This window comes from Schistocerca gregaria, chromosome 7, assembly GCF_023897955.1.
Source record: "Schistocerca gregaria isolate iqSchGreg1 chromosome 7, iqSchGreg1.2, whole genome shotgun sequence".
In the NCBI taxonomy this organism is placed as follows: domain Eukaryota; kingdom Metazoa; phylum Arthropoda; class Insecta; order Orthoptera; family Acrididae; genus Schistocerca; species Schistocerca gregaria.
Window position 1 is genome coordinate 320,270,687 of NC_064926.1, and position 18,191 is coordinate 320,288,877.

Sequence of the window (18,191 nt, forward strand, 5' to 3'; positions counted from 1 at the left end):
GTGCACGTGCCCGTCGACCTGGGACCGCACCGCAGCGACGCGCGGATGCACGCCAAGACCGTAGGATCCTACGCAGTGCCGTAGGGGACCGCACCGCCACTTCCCAGCAAATTAGGGACACTGTTGCTCCTGGGGTATCGGCGAGGACCATTCGCAACCGTCTCCATGAAGCTGGGCTACGGTCCCGCACACCGTTAGGCCGTCTTCCGCTCACGCCCCAACGTCGTGCAGCCCGCCTCCAGTGGTGTCGCGACAGGCGTAAATGGAGGGACGAATGGAGACGTGTCGTCTTCAGCGATGAGAGTCGATTCTGCCTTGGTGCCAACGATGGTCGTATGCGTGTTTGCCGCCGTGCAGGTGAGCGCCACAATCAGGACTGCATACGACCGAGGCACACAGGGCCTACACCCGGCATCATGGTGTGGGGAGCGATCTCCTACACTGGCCGTACACCTCTGGTGATCGTCGAGGGGACACTGAATAGTGCACGGTACATCCAAACCGTCATCGAACCCATCGTTCTACCATTCCTAGACCGGCAAGGGAACTTGCTGTTCCAACAGGACAATGCACGTCCGCATGTATCCCGTACCACCCAACGTGCTCTAGAAGGTGTAAGTCAACTACCCTGGCCAGCAAGATCACCGGATCTGTCCCCCATTGAGCATGTTTGGGACTGGATGAAGCGTCGTCTCACGCGGTCTGCACGTCCAGCACGAACGCTGGTCCAACTGAGGCGCCAGGTGGAAATGGCATGCAAGCCGTTCCACAAGACTACATCCAGCATCTCTACGATCGTCTCCATGGGAGAATAGCAGCCTGCATTGCTGCGAAAGGTGGATATACACTGTACTAGTGCCGACATTGTGCATGCTCTGTTACCTGTGTCTATGTGCCTGTGGTTCTGTCAGTGTGATCATGTGATGTATCTGACCCCAGGAATGTGTCAATAAAGTTTCCCCTTCCTGGGACAATTAATTCACGGTGTTCTTATTTCAGTTTCCAGGAGTGTATTTATTGAAATGTGTGTTAATTTCTAAGGGACCAAACAGCTGAGGTCATCGGTCCCTAGGGTTACACACTACTTAAACTAACTTACGCTAAGAACACACACTCTCTCTCTCTTCCCCCCCCCCCCCTCTCTCTCTCTCTCTCTCTCTCTCTCTCTCTCTCTCTTTCTCTCTCACACACACAAACACACACACACACACACACACACACACACACACACATGCCCGCACCCATGCCCAAGGGAGGAGTCGAACCTCCGGCGGAAGGGGCGGCGCAACCCGTGAAAGGGCGCCTCAAACCGCGCGGCCACTCCGCGCGGCTCGGTGTAGATCCCTCAGAGTAGTTGGGTCACGTCGTCCTTAAACAGCCCTTTTCAATCGATCCCAGGGTCCATGTCTGGAGAACATTTTGGCCACTGTAGTGGAGAGATGTTGTTATCCTGAAGGAAGTCATTCACAAGATGGGCACGTTGGGGGCGCGAATTGTCGTTCATGTAGACGAACGCCTCGCCAATATGCTGCCAATATGGTAGCAGTATCGGTGGGAGGATGGCGTTCACGTATCGTACAGCCGCTGCGGCCCCTTTTATGACCACCAGCGGCGTACGTCGGCCCCACATAATGCCACCCCAAAACAGCAGAGAATCTCCACCTTGCTGCACTCTCTGGACAGAGTGTCTAAGGCGTTCAGCCTGGCCGGGTTGCCTCCAAACACGTCTCCGAGTATTGTCTGGTTGAAGGCATATGCAACACTCATCGGCGAAGAGAACGTGTTGCCAATCCTGAGCGGTCCAATCGGCATGTTGTTGGACCCATCTTTACCGCGCTGTATGGTGTCGTGGTTGCAAACATGGACCTCGCCATGGACCTCGCCATGGACGTCGGGTGTGAAGTTGCTCATCATGCAGCCTAGTGCGCACAGTTTGAGTCGTAACACGACGACCTGTGGTTGCACATAAAGTATTATTCAACATGGTGGCGATGATGTCAGGTTCCTCTGAGCCATATTCCGTATATAACAGTCATCCACTGCAGTAGTAGGCCTTGGGCGGCCTGAGCGAGGCATGTCATCGACAGTTCCTGTCTCTCTGTATCTCCTCCGTGTCCGAACAACAGCACTTTGGTTCACTCCGAGACGCCTGGACACTTCCCTTGTTGAGAGCCCTTTCATTGGCACAAAGTAGCAATGTGGACGCAATCGAACGGCGGTATTGACCGTCTAGGAATGGTTAAACTACGGACAACGCGAGCCGTGTAGCTCCTTCCTGGTGGAGTGACTGGAACCGATCAGCTGTCGGACCCGCTGTGTGTAATAGGTGCTCCTCATGCATGGTTTTTTACATCTTTTGGCGGGTTTGGTGACATCTCTGAACAATCAAAAGTACTGTGTCTGTGATACAATATCCACAATCGACGTCTATCTTCATGAGTTATGGGAACTCCGGCGATGCAATTTTTTTTTTTTTTTTGATGTGTGTATTATCTGTCTACTAACACGACCCAGTTCGTCATTTGGAAACAACGTCAAAGCACTAGGTGTGCTATTTGCCAGGAAATAATTTTGAGCAGTTTGTGCCATCACGTTGGAATAATGTAATGTTGATAGAAAGCACCAAAGTTTTACTTCAGGTTTATTATGTCTCAACGGGTTCATTGCTAAGTGAACATCTTCAGGTGAAGTCTAAAATTCAGAAATAATCTTTGTGTGCAGTTCTCACAAAGTTACATAGATGTGTAAAGTAATAATGAGGAACAAAATTAGAAATAAATTCAGCGACAGAGACAGAGAAGGAGTGAGAGGAATGTGTGTGTGTGGGCCGGGGGGGGGGGGGGGGGGGATGCGGCCTGAGGAGGGGCGAATGGGATACTTCGGCGTGTCCCGTGACTGAGATACTAGCGTTCCTGGTATCTGCATCCACCGTATTTGACCAAAAGACAATTTGTACCCGGAATACGTGGTATGAATGGCGATCCCTGTTCGAGGGATGACCATATCGCATCAGTTGTGAACAAAAGAAGTGGGTAGGAAAATGGCGCACGCCTGATTAACGAGGGATTGGAAGGTGAGAACAAAAAGTGAGAAAAAGCTAAGGAGGCATCTACTAGTTATCAATTTGAGTAGTTTGAACTTGACAGCGTCTTCATTTTGCATTATTTGATTGTTGACTCACAAATTGTATCATTTTATTTACCGTTTCAAAGAACATCGCTTTACTCATTGTGTTACAAATAAGGAAACACACAATAGATTACTATAAACGTAAAGGAAGTACTGTAGAGTCTCTTACGTGTTGCAGCTGCTTATGGCTCTGCGTTTTGTGCACCTGTGCGCCCGTGAAAGTTCTGGCTTTTCAAAGTCTAAAAAGAGAACTGAACTGAGCTCTCCTGTCACGCTATCAGATCGGTTAACAGAGCAGTCAAGTTACAGTAGCTACGTACAAATGAATCATGTGAAGTCGATGAAGATGGTGGAACATTTCAAGTGCAGCTCTCAACGATAAATATGAAGGACTTGGCCGCAACTTTTATTGTTCTTAGACATAAAACGCATCTTGTCTGAGGGAAATAAAATGTAAGTAGCGGTCAAGACGATGTAACATTGTGGGCTGAATTGAAGGCCGCATGCCTCCAAAAGAAATTTTTATTTCGTTACACCTGCAGAGTGATCGTAGTTAACAGATTTTGTTCCATGTGCGGGAGTTCTCAAAACCAGCTGATGAAATTGAGAATTGCTTTCTATCGCCGGTAGTGCAGTTGCATTTTTGACTATTTTCTCGTAATTACCGGTTTTCTTACAAAAAGTACTATTAATAATTTAACTGATCATGAATATACAACAATGCAATGGCGCTTACCACCTACTGTAGTATTTATTACTATTAATATAGACATAGAAATTTCTCCACTGCGCAAAGAAATTAGAGGGTCACTGGCTCAAAGGTGCCTACAACCGTCCTCTGCCATGGCACAAAGCTGTGGCGCCCTGCAACTTCGCCCTCGGGTTCGGCGATACTTCAAAAAGCAAAGCGTCGACAAATACGAATAAATGGCCAGGGATCAGTTCCTGTGAGATGTGAAAGGGGCTAATGATGACAGATTGGTACCTAATATCACCGGAAATCTACCTAAGGCCACCATAGACGTGCCCCCCCCCCCCCCCCCCCCACCAGCCTTACCCTCAACACATCTCCTGAAGCCTTTGTGATGGAAGTCACAACTACGACGACCAGAATTTGGCACAAAATCTTTCAGGAGGACATCCAACAACTCTGTCAATCAGAGACAAACCGAATAACTGCTTGGATAAGGGCCAGGGGTGTAGCGACGACTTATTGACTTAAAATGTGTGAAGATCTTTCTCTTGCATAAAATATCCAATTTTTCTGAAATTGCAGTCACTTGTTTGTCTCTACGTGTACATCATATCCATCGATATCCGTCCCATTCGGATAATCCTTTCTTGTGGCGTCCTTTTTTTCTATCTTAGAGTGTATTAGTGTGAAAGGAACGAATATTGTTTGGCCAAGAGAGTGTGGCCTACATCATCTCTTCTATATTGTCTGCTATAAGACAATGCCACCGATGATCCGCTTGTCGGATAAAGGGGTTAAAGTTTAGTGGACTGATTGATGCTTTTAGAGTGGAACTGACTTTGTGCGGCTCTTTTTACGTTTCATTATAAAAATTAACAGACGTGATGACAACAAACTACTATCGATAACCGTCTTCAGTGACCAATAACCATCTTCAGATCTGTGAAAGAAAAAGAAAAACAAAGCCTTTCAGTTTCGTAACAGTACGGTAAAACTTCCCAAAGATGATCAAAACATCCTCATTTATATGCAGGATATATTCCAAGCTCTGTCTCCCTCGACAATTATTACCCTCTACAGCTCCCTCTAATAGAATGTAAGTTATTGGCTGATATCTTACAAGATGTCTCACCATCCTGTCCCTACTTCTTGTAAGCGTTTTGCATATATTCCTATCCCAGAAGAGTTTGCGAAGAACCTCCTCATTCTTAATCATATCAGTCCACCTAATGTTTAACATTCTTTTGCAACACCACATCTCAAATACTTCGATGCTTATACGAGTATTAACTTCTTTTCCCTATTTCCCGTAGTCCACGTTTCATTGTCATGCAGTGCTGTTCTCCAAACGAACATTCTCAGCAAAGTTCTTCCTCAAGGTCTATGTTTGATACCAGCATTCTATTGGCCAGAACGGCCATTTTTGCCAGTGATGGTCCATTTTTAAGTCCTCCTTGCTCCTTCCGTCACTGATTATTTTGCTGTCTGGGTAGAATACCTTAAATTAATCTAATTCGTGACTACCAACCCCAAAGATAAGTTTTACGCTGTTGTCATTTCTGTTGCTTCACATTTCTTTCGTTTTTGTTAGATCTACTCTCAGTCAATATTTTTTGCTCATTAGACTGTTCATTCCATTCAGCAGATCCTGTATGCTTTTCTTTCACTCAGGATAGCAATATCAACAGCGAATCTTATGACTGATATCCTTTCACCTTGAATTTTAATTGCACTCCTGAAGAATTCATTTATTTTCACCATAGCTTCTTCGAAGTATAGACTGAACAGCAGGGGTGGAAGACTACATCCTTGTCTTAAACCGTTTGTAATCCGAGCTCTTGATTCTTGGTGGTCCACTCATCTTGTTCCCTGTTGACTCTTATACACATTGTGTATTACCCGTCTTTCCCTACAGCTTATTCCTATTTTTATCAGATTTTCGAACACCTTGCTTCAGTTAACATTGTAAACGCTTTTTCCAGATTAACATATTTCATGAATGTGTCTTGATTTTTCTTAAATCTTTCTTCCATTATCAACCACAACATCAGAATTGCCTAAATAATGAAATATTCACAAATGACAATATGATCCCTCTAACAATAAACCAGCCAAAAATAAGTAAATCATATGCTTATTACATTCAAATGTGTGCGTAAATTGTTTGCATCTTAGTTATTATCCTACATGTGCACTGTCAGTTGAAATAATTCATACTATGTCAACATTACTACAGCCAACAACCTGCAGTTACGGATTCCCAACTAGAAATGGAGGAAAAGGGCCATGTGAGCATGTGACCGGAAATAGATGGCGCTGACGAGTGAAAGTTCCTCTGACAACATGCCCTGTGTTCCTAGTAAGCTGCAGACTGTGTGATTGCCGCAGCGTGTTACTGCGTTGCTGTGAGATCCGTATCTGTTATAGTTCCCACAAATGAGCTCAGCTGTTATTTTGATAAAGAGCTATGCATTATTTATGACGCATTTAATTGACGGATCAAACTGGTGGAAAGAGGTAGTTAGTGTTCCCTGCCTCTTGGAAAGGCGGCTGCAGGACGTTTTTGAATTCAGACCACAAGTAATGACTGAAAGTTTTCCGTCAACATATACTCCGAGGTATCTTGTACATTTTCGTTGCATTGTGGCATTTTCGAGTCTGAAACTTGGGTTTCTTTATAATGCTCCCATTATCAGTAGGTAGATACGTTTTTTTTACTGCTATTTGAAATTGGTTGTTGTTGCACCAAGTACACTACTGGCCATTAAAATTGCAACACCAAGAAGAAATATTATACTAGAACTGACATGTGATTACATTTTCACACAGTTTGGGTGCATAGATCCTGAGAAATCAGTACCACCTCTAGTAGTAATAACGGCCTTGGTACGCCTGATCATTGAGTCAAACAGAGCTTGGATGGCGTGTACAGGTACAGCTGCCCATGCAGCTTCAACACGGTACCACAGTTCATCAAGAGTAGTGACTTGCGTATTGTGACGAGCCAGTTGCTTGGCCACCATTGACCAGACGTTTTCAATTGAGATGTGGAGAATGTGCTGGCCAGGGCAGCAGTCGAACATTTTCTGTATCCAGAAAGGCCCGCACAGGACCTGCAACATGCGGTAGTGCATTATCCTGCTGAAATGTAGGGTTTCGCAGGAATCGAATGAAGGGTAGAGCCACGGGTCGTAACACATCTGAAATGTAACGTCCACTGTTCAAAGTGCCGTCAATGCGAAAAAGAGGTCACGGAGACGTGTAACCAATGGCAACGCATACCATCACACCGGGTGATACGCCAGTATGGCGATGACGAATACACGCTTCCGATGTGCGGTCACCGCGATGTCGCCATACACGGATGCGACCATCCTAATGCTGTAAACAGAACATGGATTCATCCGAAAAACTGACGTTTTGCCATTCGTGCAAGCAGGTTCGTCGTTGGGTACACCATCGCTGGCGCTCCTGTCTGTGATGCAGCGTCAAGGGTAACCGCAGTCATGGACTCCGAGCTGATAGTCCATGCTGCTGCAAACGTCGTCTAACTGTTTGTGCAGATGGTTGTTGTCTTGCAAACGTCCCCATTAGTTGACTTAGGGATCGAGACGTGGCTGCACGATCCGTTACAGCCATGGTGCAAGATGCCTGTAATCTCGACTGCTAGTGATAAAAGGCCGTTGGCATCGAACACGGCGTTCCATAGTACCTTACTGAACCCACCGATTCCATATTCTGCTAACAGTCATTGGATCTCGACCAACGCGAGCAGCAATGTCGCGATACGATAAACTGCAATTGCAATAGGCTACAATCCGACTTTTATCAAAGTCGGAAACGTGACGGTACGCATTTCTCCTCCTTACACGAGGCATCACAACAACGTTTCACCAGGCAACGCCGGTCAACTGCTGTTTGTGTATGAGAAATCGGTTGGAAATTTTCCTCTTGTCAGCACGTTGTAGGTGTCGCCACAGGCGCCAACCGTGTGTGAATGCTCTGAAAAGCTAATCATTTACGCATCACAGCATCTTCTTCTTGTCGGTTAAATTTCGCCCCTGTAGCGCGTCATCTTCGTGGTGTAGCAGTTTTAATGGCCAGTAGTGTATTTACTTTTTCCAGTATCTGTGTTACCTTCATTTCATTGCCTTGCAGAGGATTTACTTAGATGTCAGACGTAGGTGGCGGTGTTGCTGTTGTGATGGGTACAGAGTTTGGCGCTTGCAGGTGGGGCGCGATGCGACGCCGGCCGCCGTGGCCGCCGCTGCTGCTGTGGCTGGGGGTGGCGTCGGCGCCGCTGTGCCTGGTGACGCTGGCGCTGCGGCTCGACGCCCGCCTCGACGCCGTGCGACGCCTCCTCACCGACTCGCCGCTCGTCGACGGGTGAGCTCCGACGCCGTCCTCTCTTTTTATGCCAACTGTCGCGCGCTGTGCACTGACACACCCTACCGTTAGGAGGGGGGGGGGTGCAAATGAAGGTATAGGGGACAGTTGTAATTGATAGGAGAGCACAGGGCTGCGGGAGCAGGAAGTCGACACCCATTTAAGGATACAGTGTACAATTATCAGTCAGGACATATGACTACTGACCTACTATCGATATAAACCTGCCCAGGCGATTGCAGCGTCGCCTGCCGAGGAAATACTGGTAATGAGAAACTCGCGCTGTGCATCAAGTTCAAATATTGAAATGTGTGTGAAATCTTATGGGACTTAAGTGCTAAGGATATCAGTTCCTAAGCTAAACACTATTTAACCTAAATGATCCTAAGGACAAACACACACACCCATGCCCGAGGGAGGACTCGAACCTCCGCCGGGACCAGCCGCACAGTCCATGGCTGCAACGCCCCAGACCGCTCGGCTAATCCCGCGCGGCGGTGAATCTATTATCAGTGAGCATGCGGTCCATGAGTAGAATAGAAAATGTGCTCGATTTATCTGAGTGATGGCCTGAAGGGTCGGCATGAGCATTTTGGAAACTACACTACCTCTCGGATCTTCAAGGAGTGCTGTAATGAATGTCTTCAACACGTCGGGAAACCACGTCTTGGATTTGGGCGGCCATTCCCAATTACAGATATCATACATCGTGGGCTATAGTGAAGCCAGAATGTGTACAAGCAAGTGTCTAGCATTACGACATAATTTAGATAAATTAGAAATATTAGTAAGTTAAATAATTTCTAAAGTATTAGGATGACGAAAAACTATGAAACATTGAGACTTACGTAGTAATGAAGAACTTTATCAAAACGAAGAAAACATGTCGTAAGTAATGAGAAAAAGAAGTCTGGTATTTTCTGAACGTTTGTATGAGTTTTACCGAGGGCAGATTGTAATGGCCTGGATGCTCGGCACGAGCATTTCGGAAGCTATGCGACTTGTCGGGTGTTCGAGGAGTGCTATGGCGAGTGTGTTCAACACGTTGTGAAACCACGTTCAGACATCATGGTGATGGGTGGCCACCCCTCTCTATAGATGTCGGACGTCGTAGAATGGGCAGAGTGGTAAAACAAGATGGGATGTAAACTGTGGCGGAACTAACGTCAGACTTTAATGCTGGGCAGAGTGCAAGTGCATCTGAACACACAGAACCCTGAACACTCTTAAAGATCTGCCTTTGAGCCGACGACCCATGTGTCTGCCAAGTTAACACCCGATATCGGCAACTTCGACTGAAACTAGTACCTGACTATCGGCTTTGGACACTGGTGCAGTGGCAAAGCGTTGCATGCTCTGATGAATCTCGTTATCTTGTGCATCATGCCGATCCGTCGTCTTCCAGGGAAACCGGTCCTCGACACCTACACTGCGAGACGGAGACAAGCCGGCAGCGGCTCCTTGCTCTGGGTAACATTCATTTGGGCATCCACAGGTCCGGTGGAGATAGTGCAAGACACCATGACGGCCAATGAGTACCGTGCACTGGTTGCAAACCACGTACGCCCTTTCATGACATGTTTTCCGGCGACAGTGGCGTTTTTCAGCAAGATAACGTGCGATGTTACACAGCGTCGAGTTCCAATTTAATCAGATCGCATACATGTGGGATGTGTGTGGACGTGCCGTCAGAGCACATCGATGTTCTCTCAGGAATTTACGGGAATTAGGTGATTTGCGTGTGCACAGATGTGGTGCCAATTCCCTCAAGCGGCTTATGAAGGAGGCGTCATTGACTTCATGCCGCACCTCGCTGTCTCTGTTATTCGTGCCAGATGTGGACATACGGGCTATTAGGTAGGTGGTCATGATCTTCTGGCTGATCAGTGTAAATATAAACCTTTTTTTTCGGTCTGCAATAATCGGTTCCTAGCTGGTAAACCTTATTTAAATAAAACTTAACAATAAAATGAGAAACTAAAACTGACAAACAATGAATTTATATTTCGGAGCCACATTCGATTAGCCTGTGAAGTATAACACACAATAATTAAAATCCTAAATTCTGAATAAAGATATGAATGCCTGAATGTCAAACAAAATCAATCTTCTACCGTGAAAATAATTGGCACGGGTAGTGAAATTATACCTCAACTGAATTTAAACTTCACCTTAAATCAAAGTGCAATTTCATAAAAGAGATTAATTGTCACGAGGATACAATCTAACCCTTGTCAAGGGGACTTTCAGCATGACAATTTCGCAGCATGTATACCAACTGATCTTACAGAAAAAAAGAAAAAACTAAATCCTTCAAAAAGCAATTTTAGTTTGTTTATTCTCCAGCCTGACGGGCCCGAGCTCCACTTCTTCTTACTTAATAGAGCATGATCTACAACTAAAAACGTTTTTTTAAAGAAAACACTTTTTCATCAATATTGTGTTGTTGCACTAGGGGCACCCCCAGAGAGAGCATAGGTCCCACTGACTGCGTTCGACGGCGGCAACATCTAAGGCTGCCTAGGAAGCGACATAAACAAGTTTCACTCTACAACATATGGAAAACATCAAAAAAAATTTTAGCCAATCATTGTGACTCTTGTGAAGTCTTTTACGGAGCACCAAAACCTGAATCAACCGATAAGAGGAATCAATTATTTCGGTAAAGACCAACGCAGCTCGTTTTGTGGCTCACACAGACCTATCTATCGCTTGAGCCTTGTCCCGCAGTGTCAGCAATCGTTAATCGGGTTTGGAATGTTAATATTGAAGGGGTGGCCAGATAACCTTCCTGCCGCCACCCCGTACCCCCCGGGACGGAATTAGTGTACTCCAACTGTCTGCGTTGAGTGTAATCCATGGAATAGTGCGAAAGTGTGCAGATGTCTTCGAGCCGTGTAACTGAGGCGGAAAATGGGGACCAGCCCGGTATTCACCTAGCGGGATGTAGAAAACCGCCTAAAAACCGCATCCAAGCTGGCTGGCACATCGGCCCTCGTCGTTAATTCGCCGGGCGGATTCGATCTGGGGCCGCAGCTCCTAGCCGAGTCGAGGAAGCAGCGCGTTAGCACTCTCGGCTACCCTGGCGGGTTGTGGCTCACACAGAACAACCTTCAGAAAAGGAGGTGAAAATTAATTATGATTAGTCGGATTCTACCTTTCCTCTTTAGATAAAACTGATAGCGCATAGGTGAAAGGTACACAACGCAAGTTATAGAAGTAATGAGCAATTAAGAGGCTTAGCTGACCTAAGTAACACCGAAAACCAGTAACGTTCAACAGCAAGATTTGGAACTTACAGTGTTTATATTGACACCACCCAGGCCGAATGTAGTTTAAGAATCACTAACAGAACTACAGGTGCTTAGCGTTTTTCACTGGCTTCACATTAAAACATTTTAAATGCAACGTGACTGGGACACCATAGAAACTCATTTCCAGGCACAATTTACGACGAACTGAGTTAAATATGAATAGTAGTAAGGAAGGGACAGAACTCGGGGACTGCTAAATTAGATAGTAACGTAGTGCAATTACAACTCTGTACGGTTTCCCATAGAAAAATAACCGCCAACAACTTGGAATTTCGTAGCACAGAAATTAAAACGGCTCACCATCTAGAAAGGACGTCGTCGGTAACAGAAACACGAGGATTGAAGATACTCCGTGATGCCACGGGACAGGACAAGCCACACCGAAGCCTAAATCACCCACAAACAGCAACGGCTACCACTGTGGACACTGTTAACCCCGTATCCGCTACACCGACCCACTCAGCTGTGTCGCTCCCCTGCGTACGAGAAACCAACGGGGACCACGCACTGTTTCAGGGCTAAGTGCTCGCTGCGATCGCCGTTGGTGCACCACCCCCAGTACAGGACAGCACTGCCCTTCCCAGACGAGCTCGTAACTCCCTCCAACGTCGCTAGAAACCGACTTGTCAGCCCTTCTTAGCTCGCTTCTTATTAACTTCGCGCGGCCAATCAAGCCGCTGCTAAGGCGAAGAGACGACACACAGCTGGCGCAAGAGATAAGTAGAAGCCGCCATGGCTCAATAGGAATGGTGGCACTGGTATCGCGAAGTGTGCATATCAGTTTGATCATAATTTAACATCTCTTTATTTTATTTAAAAATGGTTCAAATGGCTCTGAGCACTATGGGACTTAACTTCTGAGATCATCAGTCCGCTAGAACTTAGAACTACTTAAACCTAAGTAACCTAAGGACATCACACACATCCATGCACGAGGCAGGATTCGAACCTGCGACCATAGCGGTCGCGTGATTCCAGACTGTAGCGCCTAGAACCGCTCGGCCACCCCGGCCGGTTTTATTTTATTTTATTAAAACTATACTTAACACTTCCAGGAGATGTGACGTCCATCTTAACCTTGTAATTTGCTAATAATTAAGAAAACAGGAAGCCAGAGTCATTAAAAAGGTATCAAAGAACTCTCCTAAAAGTTGACACAGACATTGAAACAGCTATCTAATAATTAAAAATATAGTTTTACAAAAATAAATCATATTAAAAGTGAGTAACCTTTCACCAGGTTTAGGCCTGGAGAATATTAATTGAACATAGTCTGATAAGAGACGAACGCAGGAAACAATGTGCCGTAGCAAGTATTGATAGCAAGTGATGATATTTTAAAACATCAATAGACACTTTAAGGAACAAATAAAGCTTCCTTAAATTGAGCGCTGAATGTCGGCCACTAATACCGGCGTCACCAGTTTGATTGTCGGCCGGAGTGTGAGTTTCCGATATTGTACGGGTACAATTTAAGAAACTTACTCGTATAGACAGCTATGAAGGGGACATTTATCATTATTAGTACATAACGTTGAGATCGTATACGAACTTTGTCATGCGCTCTTTATTTTAAGTTATTGAACTGGCCCTGTCTTTCATTAATGCAATAAAACATGAAAATGTGAAACTTCTTTGAGACTAAGCAATTTAGGGATGAAATGAAAGCAAGAGAAAAGACAAAATTAACTTCAAACTCGAGGTGCTTATGAACATACACCAAGGCAACAGTTTTAAATTCACAAGACTTTATTAGGATCTTTTACCTCAAAATAAATAGATGTAGTCGAGAACACTGGCTGTTACAAATGGGTACAACACGCCCCCGGGCCCCACATTATGCCAAAAGCGGCCCCTGCTGTATCATGAACACTGATTACAGGCTACTACAGGGAGCTTCTAAAACGAGAAACGAGCATACATGTAACAAGTAACATAATGACTTCACAAGCTCACAACGCGTCCCGAGCTCGGTACTGAGCAACACAATGGTAATAACTACAATTAATAAAATATTTTCGTAAATAAGAACCTTAAAACCCGCATTAAATAAAATATATATGGCATCAGGTAACAGCGCCATCAAATTACTCAGCTGTTACATTACATGAGAAAGAGAACATACTCTAGAAACAGCCATCCAATAACAGACAAATAGCGAATACATGCTGTGGTTAGTTAATGTGCCAATGACTGCAAATTTAAGTATATTCCCATAAACTCTGCCGGCTCAAGACAAATCGGTAAAGTGGAAATCACACAAAAGGTTTAGAAGGAAAAACACATGAACAAAAACACCAATTTTTGGAAAGTAATAAACACATTGACATATTAAATTCACATTAGGCTAATAAAGCTCAGCGCTAAATTTCTGGCGTATTACTACTCTATAAAGGATCGGGAATCGAAGTCGGGCGGACAAGCGCCCGCAAAAGCCAAAGGCATAGTGTCAGTCCGCCAGGAAGTTACATATAAGCGCACACTCCACTGCAGATTGAAAATTTCTTTCTGGAAACATCCCGCAGGCTGTGGCTGAGCCATATCTCTACAAATATCCTTTCTTTGTGGAGTGTTAGTCTTGAAAGTACGGTCGCAGGTTCGAATCCTGCTTCGGGCATGGATGTGTGTGATGTCCGTAGGTTAGTTAAGTTTAAGTAGCTCTAAGTTCTAGGGGACTGATGACCTAAGATGTTAAGTCTCATAGTGCTCAGAGCAATTTGAACCAAGTCTTGCAAATTTCGCCTAGAGAAATTCTGTGACATCTGGAAGGCAGGAGACGGTGTACTGGCGACTGGAAGGTAGGAGACGATGCACTGGTGGGAGTAAAGCTGTGAGGACGGATGGTGAATCGTACTTGGGTACCTCAGACGGTAAGGCACTTTCGCGCGAAAGACAAATGTTCAGTGTTAGAGCATTGATCCGGCAAATACTTTTAATCTGCCGGAGAGTTTCATGACAGCGCTAACTCCGCTGCGGAGTAGAAATTTCATTTGGGATGCAATGTGCTGTAAAGATCAGGGCAAAACAAGCTAAACAATTGTAGCAAAGGCAATAAACCAAGTTTAACAGACAAAGTTTAACAGACTCACCCATATCATGCCGAAGCAAAGCTCAATTCTGTTCAGCCACATAGAATAACTTTCTATCAGCAATCAACGCCTTCCCAATATGAACGCAACCAAAGCCGCTTGCTTTGATCGTATTACACTTTAGCGAGCCACAAAAATGCCGCCTTCCAGTACGGTTACAACGGTTAACCCAACCCGCTGCAACGAGAAACATCCTCCAAGCTGAGCACCGACCCTCTAAGTAAGCCCGTGCACGACGTCTTAATAACAGGTCACAAGATTGCTCTACTGCCACTGCTGTTTGCAACATGTTTTATACTACGCTTTGCCACCACGTCACCTCGTGCCTGCCATAAACTCAGCTTTGATGAAGCACTACATTCCGCTCGATGGTAGCCCACCGCATTAACTTGCCCGTCCACAGCTGTCTCCACTGGTCCGCACATATTTCACTTAAGCTTCGGCGTTACACGCCCACGACGTCATCGAAGCCGATAGCAAAATTTTCTGCAATCGACTACGGACCGTCTCATTATCAATAAATTATTTTGTATTACAATATGCCAACGGAAAGGCGTTACAAAAATTGGAGCTCATATGCATTGCATTTACTTGTAACGTGATAACTAAATCAAACGTGGACTACATGAAGGGCACGAGTATAAAATGTGCCTAGGTTAACAGTTAAGAGGTATGCTGAAAATAGAAACAAACGTGGAAACTTGGATATAAAAATTTGGAAACTAATTTGAAGAGCATGTCGGACGTAGGAAAACTTACGTTTGACACTGCAAAACTAAAAGCATTTGCCCTAAAATTTCAATGTAGTAGACGCTATGGCAGGCATCAAGTCGGCTCAATGTGTCTTTAAAAAGAAATATCGCCGTATCCGAGGTGAGTGGAGGAAGCTACAAACGTAACTTCAAAGTCTAGCGAATGAACTTTCCGTTGGTGACTGTCTACAGTTGTTAGACAATTTGAAAAATGCGTATTTGTGCCATCAGCTAACAACTACATGTTTATTTCCTACAGGTTTCGATCATTATCAAAGCAAATGGAGGAATTAACGGAGGTCATTTTACGTCATTCGTACTTACACAGTGTACGTCAATGGATAAAACAAACATTTTCTTCAAATATGACCCAACAAAATGAGGAACAAATATAATTGTCGTAATAGTCTGCCTTAACGCAGTCCATGTAAAGTCACTGTGGCTTGCCACAATTACAACAGTACACACTTGGTGATAACTTCACACTTAATATTTGGCACGTTATAATTGTCAAATGTACATATCCTTTGTGATCGTCAACGTGTTCAAGTTGACTAGGTACGGGCTCTCCAGTATCATAATGAACAGCTAGTGAGACATCGACTATGGGGAAACCGAAACACAAGACAATAGAAGCATTTAATATGTGGCGCTACAGAAGAATGTCGGAAACGAGGTGGACTGATAAGGTAAGGAATAAGGAGCTCCTCCGCAGCATCGTGAGTAACGTAATACGTAGAAAACATTGAAACGAAGAAGGGACATGATAACAGTACATCTGTTAAGACATTGGGGAATACTTCCATGCTACCAGCGGGAGCTTTAGATGATTGAAAGTGTAGAGGAAGACAGAGATTTGGATACATTCAGTAAATAACTGAGGACATAGGTTGCAGTTGCAAAGGAGAGTGAGGTAGGAGAGGGAGGAAACTGTGTACTAACAACTCACGTGGTGGAAGCGTTTTCAGCAGTTGCACGGGAGTAAAGTCGTGGTTTAACTTTATTTGGACGACCCACACCCGCTTGTGGTTGTGGTTTTTCAGAATATTTCGAAAGTGATATTAACATGGTACTTAAACAAAACTGAGTGAGACGTGATACTTACTGGCATTAAGGAGAACGTGGAAGGGAGGACCCACTAATATAACTTTCTTTTCACACAACCTGTTTATTTAAAAATATATAACAACAATTTTTTTCAAGAAATGAACAAATTCGCAATTTTTTTTTGATATTAAACCTTAAGAGAAATACGGTTTCCCAACAGAAATAAAAACTCCAAACAATAGGACCATAATTACAAGACGGCCGGACCTGCAGCCCGCCCATTATCGGGGAAACAGTAGTGTTTACTACCACGATGGACACAGTATCTCTTGTAAAAAGCCCTTCTGGAACACATGAAAACTATATATGTACCATTGATGACAAGAGTAGTTCAATTGCTCAAAACAGATGACGTAACTTTCAATCTGAAAGCTGTATGTCGAAAGGCTCGGGGTTAAGATGCACACCTGTGCTTAAAGGTTAAAAAGATTAGGAAACAATTTGACAATGATAAGGCTTACTTCAAAGCTACCAACATCTTAATTTCAATGCGCAACCCAGCTGCGACTGAATCCCAACCCGTCCCTTAACATTTTCAAAGTTAAGCTGATAATCAGTTAATAAGACCCCTCTGAAGGAACGTCTTAAAACATTACTTATGAACACTTATTACAAGACAACTCACTCGGCGGAACCACAAGATCCAGATAAAGTACACCAATAAGGAGACGGTCTTTTGAAGACAGCTTAGCACAACAGGTTGTTCAGATTATAGCCAATGACTAAAAAATGCAATTACAATCAAAGAATTGAACCGGTTGACATCTGAATCTAGCAACAAGGTCCCTCTTTGTTTAACAGCTACCTGTGCCTCAGTACAATTGTTTAGACTGTATTTACGACCAGGAGCTGATTCATTAGAACATTAATGATCGGGTACAAACTAGAAAGGAAAGGCAATATAATAGCAGGACAAATTTTCAAACGACTACTAGTGTCTTAGTAAAATACTACTGCCTATATTGACGACCAAAGAGCCAACCGAGTAAAACTCTGAAGGTTGGGTACAAACCAGAAAATAATAAGGAGAGCAGGTAGACAAAGGAATACATTACCACTGGGATTACAGAATGTTACTCCCCTTTATCAGCTACCAGTTCCATGGATTCACTGTGCGGTCACAGCGGTTACTGAGTGGTGCCGCTGAAAGCCAGGTAGAAGAGGGCTGCCAGGCCACAAGCAGTCGTCCAACACGAATGTTGCCAACCAACCGACAGGATGTCGGCCTGCTGCTTGTAGTCGACGCTGACCCCGGTGAAGTACTCCGGTATCTTCGCTCTGCGCAATCCCTGTTTTGCAGCTCATGGCTTCGCCCGCTTGGACCTCATGACCTCCCTTTGTCGCGACAAGGGTGCCTCCCCTCTTTTTTTCTTTATTGTGATTTCATTCCCCTGCCCCATATGGACAGGGGAGGGCTGTCAGCGGCACAATCCGCCGCTCTTCAGCCGATTGACATGACTTCTAAGACAAGAATAAAATCCTACATAAATTAGGCGATAAAAAAGGGGAACATAAAACAGAGTAAGGGGAGATAATGGAGGTAAAAATACACTGATATAGAGACATTCATAGGGGGACAATTGAAAAAGTCGTCATGAAGTTAAAAAAACAGTTGACGATTCTTAAAACACAAAGAAGACACTGAAGGCACATGCACAGGTTAAAAGTCGGCCACAGTATTCAAAACACTCCAGAACAACACACTTGAAACCCACTTCGA

At 44.7% G+C, this 18,191-nt stretch overlaps 1 protein-coding gene across 1 annotated transcript in view; it reads left to right on the top strand.

Moving 5' to 3' along the window:
• Window positions 1-8,063: 8,063 nt before the first annotated feature.
• The window catches only part of LOC126282384 (dipeptidase 1-like), a 123,295-nt gene continuing 113,167 nt past the window's right edge, over window positions 8,064-18,191 (top strand). Inside the window, exon 1 of the mRNA XM_049982040.1 lies at window positions 8,064-8,209. Within this exon, the coding sequence (XP_049837997.1) occupies window positions 8,064-8,209 (146 nt within the window). The remainder of the gene's footprint in view (window positions 8,210-18,191) is intronic.